At 46.4% G+C, this 10108-nt stretch overlaps 1 protein-coding gene across 1 annotated transcript; it reads right to left on the bottom strand.

Moving 5' to 3' along the window:
* Positions 1-2961: 2961 nt before the first annotated feature.
* On the bottom strand, positions 2962-4538 carry LOC125555922 (protein LURP-one-related 8-like). Its single transcript, XM_048718726.2, has 2 exons — positions 4244-4538; positions 2962-3689 (listed from the first exon to the last, which is right to left on the bottom strand). Exons 1-2 carry the CDS (start codon positions 4496-4498, stop codon positions 3225-3227), a joined length of 720 nt encoding a protein of 239 aa, XP_048574683.1. The 5' UTR covers positions 4499-4538; the 3' UTR covers positions 2962-3224.
* Between the last annotated feature and the right edge of the window lie 5570 nt (positions 4539-10108).

Genomic DNA, 10108 nt, shown 5'->3' with positions numbered 1-10108 from the left:
TCGAAGTTATTGTCACAAAGATAAAAGAGGAGTGTAGTCTGTGGTGTCTTGCTGGGACTAAGCACTTGCGTAATTTATTGCCGCGAGAGTGACATTTTGTAATTCGGCCTCTGGCCACAAACTCTAAACTTTCTTCCTTATTCAATGAAAATGGCAAATCTTTTGCCTAGTTTAAAAAAAATGGTTTGAATGCGTGACACTGAATGTATTTTTTACGTGAAATCACCCTATAAGGGCAACTCTAACCCATCCTCTAAAGTTAAGGGAGGATCCGGCGGAGTAAAGTTAGTGGACAAAAAAATTACTCCACTAACGGTGACCGCACCTACCTGATCCTCTATACTTAGTGAAGTAAAAACAAAATTGTGTAGATTTTGTGTCCAAGCCATATGAACTTCTAAACACTACACAATATATATCATAAAGATATTCAAATTAAAACATGCATAACATAACCGTCATAACATATAGTTTCATCATCGCATTTTTCAAATTAAAACATGCATAGTTCGTCCAAAAGGCATCACTTCAAACACAAATGTTTGAACGAAAATCATCACAAACATAACATGTATATGTTGTGGATCGAGCCAACCATTGGCATGCACGAACTCAAAGGAGGTGGTCTCTGAAGAAAACATCACCGCCGGCACCACCACCATCACCTCCATCCTCTCGGCCGCCGACGTCGGTTTTCTTGCTCGATTGGCCACGAAGGGAGCAGCGGGAGGGCGGCAAGATGTCGCCGGAGAGGCGCTCGCCACCCTGGCGGCCTTTGCCGCGGTTGGAGCCGGAGCTTGAACCCGGTGGACTTTTTTATCCCCAAGCTCTTCTTCGGCGCGGGCAGTGATGCGGGGATCGTTTCCGGCAGCGACAAGCCGGTGGCGGTGGTCGGCGGGGTCCGGGGTATCCATTCCGGCGGGTGGTTCGATCATCGGTTACGGCGGCTGTGGCAGGAAAGAGGAGGCGCCACATTTCCTCAGCCGAGCGCGCGATGAGGATATATAGGGAGATTGGGGTTTTTTTTCAGTGAGGGAGGATAATGTATCCTCCACTAACTGTTTTAGGGGACGTAAGGGAGGATAACTGAATTTATCCTTAGCGCCGGATAGTGGATCGGTTAGAGTTGCCCTAACATGTTTAATTTCCAGAGGATACCCATTGTGCATTGACGACATATTCTGTATATATGTGTGTCATCTTGTATACATGTTTTGCAATATTGATCATACACAAAAAGTCGAGTAAGTGTCAGCATGTGAATGATAAAACCTGCCCATCTTGCCCTGCTTAAGAATCTGTCTCACATTTGTATTTTGAGTGCTCGGTGTGACCATGTATTGGGAGTTTATCCGTAACTTACATAGTGATCAACCCTGGCTTTGAATTCTTGGCACAATATTGGACTCATCCACTGCCGCCTTCTGAACCTTATCGTGCCACTATGGAAACTGAGTTACTCCTTTCAGGGCCGGTAATGCGCCAGACTTTGGGCATTGTTGGTGCAACGCTTGCACTGCTAGAGGAAGTTGTGCCCGGTGAAAGTATCTAGCAACCTTGCATTGCTGCATCATTCACTTGGAGAACAACTTTCGAGAGATCATTTGGATAGTCCGGGAGTGAATATAGACCGGGATAGCCTGAATGTTGACATGTTATAATTGGTTGCTTCATCATTAAGTCTGTTGGTCCATTAATGGTTCGAAGTGTGTTGTTTTCTCCATGGGTATTATTCTAATGGTGCCATTGTTTACCCTCTAGATTTTGTTATTGTCGATTTCGGTGAAATGAAATCCAGGTAGTCTACCCTTTCTTTAATAAAGACCACAACTGACTGCAAAACTAGATTATCATAAACCACCTCAATAACAAATACAACCTACTTTCAGAGTACCACTTGTGAAAAAAGGTGTAAGTGCTAACTGCAATTACGAAAAAAAATGGTTTATATGATTCACAACAATTAGTTTATGATATTAAAATGGTATCCAGAGTAACACTTAAACCACAAATGTTAAAGAAAACTATGTTGTTTCAGAAAATATTTACTATATTTCCTGACAATGATCACTATATATTATAAAAATATATTTCATGTCAAATCTAGTGGTATTAATTGATGTTCAAACCAAAAGATGTTTTTTTTCTGTGAGGATCAAACCAAAAGATGTCAACCTCTCAACAACAACGAAAAAGATAGAAGTTAGAGTGGCACAAACTCTAAATATCCTTATATTATGAAATAGAGTGAGTATTGTAATTAAGAGGTTCTATTTATCTATATAAATACCTGATTTTTAAGGAAGCACGCAGTCAGAAGCTGTATAACTCTGATACGTGAAAAATTACTTAGATTTTAAGTAAGGTAAAATATTGTATTAGCCTGAACAATATTTTATAGTATAATTCCAACTAAATATATATAGTTTGTAGTATAATAATTTCTGAACTTAGATACACATTCAAACATTAGCAGAATGAGATGCATGGTTGTGCTGATGTATAAAACGCCAGCTATTCCCGAACAGAAGCAGTACCCTTCATTACAGCTAACTTATCAAAAGTAGCTTAGATACGAAAGGACTGCCAAGACAAGACAGCTAACCTTTACGGCAATATTCCCTCAATTTCGTCCATCTTCTCGATTCTTCTGACATTCTGTAAAAATTAAGATCCCCATTACGCCGAAACGCAAAATCTCCCTTTCTGCAGTATATTTCCGTCATATTCCGAATCATTCTGACGGGGATCGCAGACGTAAGGAGATGCAAATCATGCAATAGACACTGAAAAGATGGCACAGGAGACACAGGCTTCCCTGCTGGGATTCGACAAACTTTGGTCATTTTGTCTTCTGTACCGTCCTTGGCACTTTCTCTGACGGTGCAACTAACACTAGGTGGCCCATTAACATGGCACCGTCATGTAGGAACAATAATCTGCAGATTAATCGTACAGGCATTTCAAGTCCGAGATTCATATTGTTGGGATTTCATTTTGATGCACTGCATTGCTGCATGTCAGAACTTTGTTCGACGTTTTACTACAAGTTAGATCAGGCTTTCAGCCAACCGACAGCTGCAACTAACTGAACAGCACTTCATCTCCACTGGCTCTTACTTGCTTCAGGCGACAGTCACTTGAAGAACTGAAGAAAGAAAAGGCATCTACATTTCCCCCGTGTAAAACGAACAGAGGTTCGTCGATCGCCGACTCAGCGCGGGCTACGAAGAACATATCAACGGCGTGTACGGCCTCCAGCAGATCCGGTCCAGAACGACGACGAGGGCCATGATCATCGTGCAATCAGCGTCCGGTTGCACCACGAGGCTGAAGACGTCCTCGCCGAGCGTCAGAGGCGCCGTGTCAGGCGTCGCGGCTGTCCTCGCCTTCTTCCTCGCGATCCTCGCCACCTCTTTGCCGTCGTGGGCCCTGCGGATCTTGCAGTTTCTCCTCCGGAAGCAGCCCTCGATCCAGAAGCCGGGGGACTGGTGGCCAGTGCTGCCATGGTCTGATGCTGATGCGTCGGTGGTGGTGGTGCAGGCTGAAGACATGTAAACTTCTGCTTCACGGTTGTTCTGCAGGACCGAGCATTTCCTCACCGAGAAGAGCTGCTGTGATCTTGCCCTCTTTGCTTGGCCTTCTTCTGGTGCTTTGTAGCAGTTCCATTGGTCGTGCATGCTGATGATCTGTTACGGCACAATGGAACTCTGTCAGCTGTTACTCCAACTAGTTGTCGTTGTTTTCATTGAAATTCCTCCCCAAAATGAGACAGGAAATGGGGTTACCAACTACCAAATGCAAACCCATATTCTTGTTTTATTAATTTAGTCTGCTAAATATCGGTAAAATTACTGAGAAAGTGGCAGCGGCTGCAGTGCAGATAGGATACAAAGTTTCAGATGTGTTCTTCAGTTATATTACATACAGACTGAAGAAATTGACAGAGCACAGTGCAGATAGGAGACGGACTTTGGCCTTTTCTTTTCTTCTACTCATTTTCAGATGTGTACGTTATGAATTCGAAATTGAAACGGCATGCGTCCGAAACAACTAGCCGGTGGATGCGTCACAGGCACCTCGTGGAGGCAATAGCACGAATATGTTGTGTGCATCCATCAGAGGTTCAGTCGATTCGATCAAACCCCTAGATTGTTTAACAAACACTAAAACCCCAGCGCTGAGATAAGAGACGAAGCCAACATTCGTCTCTTTTAAATTCGTCGAATGGGAAGAACCTGACCTGCGGCCTGAGGGAGAGGAGCGGCGCGCCGTGGCCGTCCATGAGCGTGAGCTCGCCGGCGAAGATCTTCCGGCGGCGGGAGTAGTTGTCGACGCGGAAGGCCAGCTCGCCCCCGGCGTCGTAGACGGAGAAGCCGTCGGTGCCCTGGAAGCCCATGCTGGACCTCATCCAGACCGTGTAGCACGCCGCCGCCTCGCCGGCGCCGTCCCGCAGGAGACGCCTGGAGGCCTCCGCGTTGGGGTGTATGCGGCTCATGATCGCTGTTGTCTGGTCCGTCGATGCGATCGAGGACGGCCGTTGGTTTTATATTTGGGCAGGCCGTGGGATGGAACGGGACGGAGCGGGACGTCGCGGCTCTCGGTGTGTCCGACGTCGCGGCCGCGTTGGGTTTTCGGTGGGGCATGCGAGTGACGTGGATCCCCGCTTTTATGAGTGTGTTGGGCGCATGCGTTGGAAGATTCTGTAACCCTAGGGCAGAGGGTAGGCTTTAGCTTGGCGACGGAACCTTCTAAGAATGTATGCACTGATGAGAATGAGAATGATTTTCGATCTACCGTGGATCGCACCTTATCCCCGGCCGGCTCATCAGGTGGACTCTCAAATGGGGCATATTTGCCGGCAAAAGAAGAACGAAAAATATGGGGTACTGCTGCACATGAAAGAACGGGTGTTCATGCTTCCTTTATTCACAAGTAGGAGAATCAAGGGCCCCGATTCCTAAATCTGACACGGTATCCGTCCGTGGGCTCGTAAGAATCAACCCGCGGACAATGATGTGGAATAGTGGGAGCCGGTCATCGAACCGTGTCCGCATCCATTTTAAAATAAATTTAAATACACTGGATAAATTTCATCAAACACAACGGAATCCAGCATATTTCGGACATAGTTTACATAAAAAGACAATATTTCATCCATTCGCTAAAAGCTTAAGAAAAACCTACTTCACGCCTTTACGCGGCAGAGAGGCGACGACGACTCCTGCTTCACGCGGTAGTGCGGCGAGGAGTGCAACTCCTCCTTCACGATGCCCCGCGGCGGCCAGTGCGGAAAGGAGGCGTGGCTGTTGCGGCGTTGCCTGGTCCTCCATGTTGCCGAAGGAGATGATGTTCTCCTTGTCGGAAGGGGGCGTGGCTGCTGCGATGACCGCTGGGGAAGACATCCCTAGAGAGCAACGGTACCGACGCAACGATTCGGAGCCGCCGTCGCCTACCAGCGTGGAGAGCCACGACTTGGGCATGGTGTGGAGATGATGGTGCCGCCCGCGCCGGAGCGGAGAGGATCGAAGAGCAGTGCAGTGTGGACAGAGTCGGATTCCTGGTAAAATAGGCGACACGGCCACACGAGGGACTAGATGATGGCTTCAATGTGGTGCAGCAGCCACAGTAGGCTTCTCAGTCACCGCATCTGGATTGAAGCGGCGCCAACCGCTCGTCCGTTCAAGTTGCTCTAACCAGCATCAATGCCGGTCCACCAAGTCCGCTCTCGAGTGATGCTGACCGATATGAATGCACGACAACCGCTTCGTGCAGGAGGTTTTTTCGGGCGGGAGGGTTGTTGGGTGGGACTGGGTTGTCGGATGCGTGTATGGCAGCGGCCTGGACTCCCGCGAAGCTCCCTTGGTTTGCCTCTGTTTTGTGTGAAAACAAACATCCAGACCGGTCCGTGGACCGATGGTACCGCATTGAATGGCAAAACATGTCCTGGCCGCTTGGTTCGGACGGTTGCGATCGGTTTAGTAGTCTGCGTTGGAGATGCCCTAATGCCATCGAGCCTCTAAATTCTACTAGATGACACCCACACATTATGGTAGAACTGGACATATAGCTTCTAAATATTGTGTAGAATACTACTTCCTCCGTTCCAAATTATAAGATGTTCTAATGTTTTCTTGAATTGAATGTATGTAAACGCATTTTAGTGTGTTTCACTCATTTGAGTCTTTATGTAGTTCATATTAAAATATGCAAAACATCGTATAATTTGGAACGGAGGTAGTAATTCAATCCTTGCGATTTCAACTACGTTAGAATTTCTGCATAAGTAAAAGAAAATGTTAACATGAAAAATGGTGCATGTCATAATTAAATACAATGTGATTCAAAATCCACTTTAAATGCACTAATTCATGTTGCATGGTCGAAGATTCTCATGCGTAGATCAGACAGATGCTAATGGATCAAGCTAGTAATCTAGCGGCTACAATAATTTTGATAACGTTGAAGCACGCAATATGTGATAGTTAGAAGTAGTGAGAATCACTCACTTATGATGTGTCTGGTAGGCTGCATCTCACCCAACCAGTCCTTGGTGATGCAAATTTGGCATGTTTGGCTGTCCAGGCTGCATTATATTCGTGGCCCGCATGAACCTCAAAGCACCCCTAGGCCTAGCCAAGGGGGAACAACCGAATCGACATTTTTTAAAGCCGCCTGGGGAAGCGCGGGAGACGAGCGGGACATCTCGAATCCGCCATAACCCCCACCCCTCTCTCCCCTCATCGTCAAAATCTCATTGACACATCACTATCTGACCGTCGCTTTGGTCTCACTGATGCTGCTCCACCACTCCGTCGTCTCAATCCTTGCTCCACCAATAATGAGCCCTACTGGCTCGACAGCTTGACGCGCGTGGGGGGGGGCATGAACCCGTTTAGTGCCAACGACTCTGAAATCCCCTTTCCTGTTTTTGTAAGAGGACGCCCTCCGAGCTATTGACCGCCCATCGGCCTTCGTTGCTCCTCCAACGGCTATGGGTAGTTCATCTACTGCAACAAAGACGTGGATGGGGGCTGCATTGTGATGTCCTGCAAGTGCACATGGTTTAGCTGTAGCCTTCTCGAAATAAGAGTATCGATCCCACATGGAGCACATGGAATCGGTCTTTATCTCTCATAGGGTTTAAATAATATTGCCTGCAAGTTAATTGTGATTCAAAATAAATTGGAAAACTGTTGGAAATATTGAGTGATTGTAACGAACGGAAATGTAAACTGCAAAAGTAAAATAAAGTAGCGCGAGACATGAGTAACACTTTAGGACTAAAACGTTTCCAGGGAGTGTGGATTCCCCAAAAGTATGTATATAACACGAGCGATGCCTGAGCATAATTCTAGGTCAGATTCCTAAGCTACTTTATATGTTTCCCTTTGTGGGTCGAGCCAGGTACAAATGTACAAATGTGTGCATACATGCAGCAACTCCGTATCATATACTAATATACACCACTACCATTCATCCCCACTCCGGTTACCGAACGGTAATTAAGGGTCTCCGTGTGGCCGCGGCTAAAGCGGTCTTCGTCCAGGAAGAAGGAGATAGGCATTGTCACTAACCTACCTCCTCAACCGATCTTCACGCTAAGAGTAACAACCTTCCATCCAAAAGAGGCATTTGTTTCATGGTCGACTTCACACAACATCGAGAAGATTATTATCATAAACACATAAATAGGATGTCAAATCCTAATATCAATCAAAGACATACTAGGGTTCCTCCATATCCCCAAGAAACTAGGGAAGCTACTCGAACATCGAGAGTACAAATATCGCGGTATGGATTAAGATGAACATGGTGATGACACAAGAGTAATACAAAAGTGAATCCACAACGACTATTGTATTAGAAGGACATGGAGATGGGATGGAGATGATGGTGATGATACCCTCTTGATGCAGTGTTGTGGCAGCGGAGTCCTTGGATCAATTCCCCATCCGCAATCACCCCGGAGGCTAGGGTTCTTCATTTTGGGTGTGTTTCTAGACGCGTTCATTCCCTAGCCGATCCAATTGCACTGGGCGAAGTACTTGACGAAGAAGAGGTGCCGTTGCGCGGTATGAGCGTTGATACGAGCGTGTGCGCTCGTACCAGACACCGTGTTTGGCTCTGGAGCCTTCTACGTTAGCAGTTGAGGGAGTCCTGGATTAGGGCGTCCTGATACGTCCATTTTGCATCATGCTTTTATATCGATATTTATTGCATTATGGGCTTTTATTACACATCATGTCACAATAATTATGCATAGTCTCTCTTATTTTACAAGGTTTACATAAAGAGGGAGAATGCCAACAGCTGGGATTCTAGGCTGGAAAAGGAGCAAATATTAGAGACCTATTCTGCACAGCTCCAAAAGTCCTGAAACTTCACGGAAGTCATTTTCAGAATATATAAAAAATACTGAGCACAAGAAGTTCACCAGGGGGCCACACCCTGCCCACGAGGGTGGGGGTGCGCCCTACCCCCCCGGGGCGCCCCCTACCTCGTGGCCCCCCTGGTGGCCCTCCGATGGCCATCTTCTGCTATATGGAGTCTTTTGATGAGGAAAAAATCATAAGCCATCTTTCCGGACAAGACTCCGCTGCCACGAGGCGGAACCTTGGCGGAACCAATCTAGGGCTCTGGCGGAGCTGTTCTGCCGGGGAAACTTCCCTCCGGAAGGGGGAAATCATCGCCATCGTCATCACCAACGTTCCTCTCATCGGGAGAGGGCAATCTCCATAAACATCTTCACCAGCACCATCTCATCTCAAACCCTAGTTCATCTCTTGTATCCAATTCTTGTCTCCAAGTCCGGGATTGGTACCTGTGGGTTGCTAGTAGTGTTAATTACTTCTTGTAGTTGATGCTAGTTGGATTATTTGGTGGAAGATCATATGTTCAGATCCTTTATGCATATTAATACCCCTCTGATTATGAACATGAATATGCTTTGTGAGTAGGTACGTTTGTTCCTGAGGACATGGGAGAAGTCTTGCTATTAGTAGTCATGTGAATTTGGTATTCGTTCGATATTTTGATGAGATGTATGTTGTCTCTCCTCTAGTGGTGTTACATGAATGTCGACTACATGACACTTCACCATTATTTGGGCCTAGAGGAAGGCATTGGGAAGTAATAAGTAGATGATGGGTTGCTAGAGTGACAGAAGCTTAAACCCTAGTTTATGCGTTGCTTCGTAAGGGGCTGATTTGGATCCATATGTTTCATACTATGGTTAAGTTTACCTTAATACTTTTGTTGTAGTTGCGGATGCTTGCAATAGAGGTTAATCATAAGTGGGATGCTTGTCCAAGTAAGGACAGTACACAAGCACCGGTCCACCCACATACTGATACGTCTCCGTCGTATCTACTTTTCCAAACACTTTTGCCCTTGTTTTGGACTCTAACTTGTATGATTTGAATGGAACTAACCCTGACTGACGCTGTTTTCAGCAGAATTGCCATGGTGTTGTTTTATGTGCAGAAAAGAAATATTCTCGGAATGACCTGAAACTCCACGGAACATCTTAGAAAAAATAATAAAAAATCCTCGCCAAAGATGAAGACCAGGGGGCCCACACCCTTCTCAAGAGGGTGGGGGCGCCCCCCTAGGGCGCGCCCCCTACCTCGTGGGCCCCCTGGATGCCCTCCGACGCCAACTCCAACTCTATATATTTACTTTCGTAGAGAAAAAATCAGAGAGAAGAAATCATCGCATTTTATGATACGGAGCTGCCGCCAAGCCCTAAAACCTCTCAGGAGGGCTGATCTGGAGTCCGTTCGGGGCTCCGGAGAGGGGGATTCATCGCCGTCGTCATCATCAACCATCCTCCATCACCAATTTCATGATGCTCGCCGCTGTGCGTGAGTAATTCCATCGTAGGCTTGCTGGACGGTGATGGGTTGGATGAGATTTATCATGTAATCGAGTTAGTTTTGTTAGGGTTTGATCCCTAGTATCCATTATGTTCTGCGATTGATGTTGCTATGACTTTGCTATGCTTAATGCTTGTCACTAGGGCCCGAGTGCCATGATTTCAGATCTGAACCTATTATGTTTTCATGAATATATGTGAGTTATTGATCCTATCTTGCAAGTCTATAGT

This window comes from Triticum urartu, chromosome 5A, assembly GCF_056163025.1.
Source record: "Triticum urartu cultivar PI428250 chromosome 5A, HENAU_Tu73, whole genome shotgun sequence".
Classification (NCBI taxonomy): Eukaryota; Viridiplantae; Streptophyta; class Magnoliopsida; order Poales; family Poaceae; genus Triticum; species Triticum urartu.
Note: the sequence above shows the minus strand (reverse complement) of the source record. Positions and strands in the feature narration are given on the sequence as shown.

What these genes read in the sequence shown, in the direction of transcription:
- LOC125555922 (XM_048718726.2), bottom strand. Translation starts at nt 4,498, where the DNA reads ATGAGCCGCATACACCCCAACGCGGAGGCCTCCAGGCGTCTCCTGCGG. An exon ending in TCCTCTCCCTCAGGCCGCAG is followed by an intron (nt 3,690 to 4,243) that starts GTCAGGTTCTTC and finishes GTGCCGTAACAG; the next exon opens with ATCATCAGCATGCACGACCA.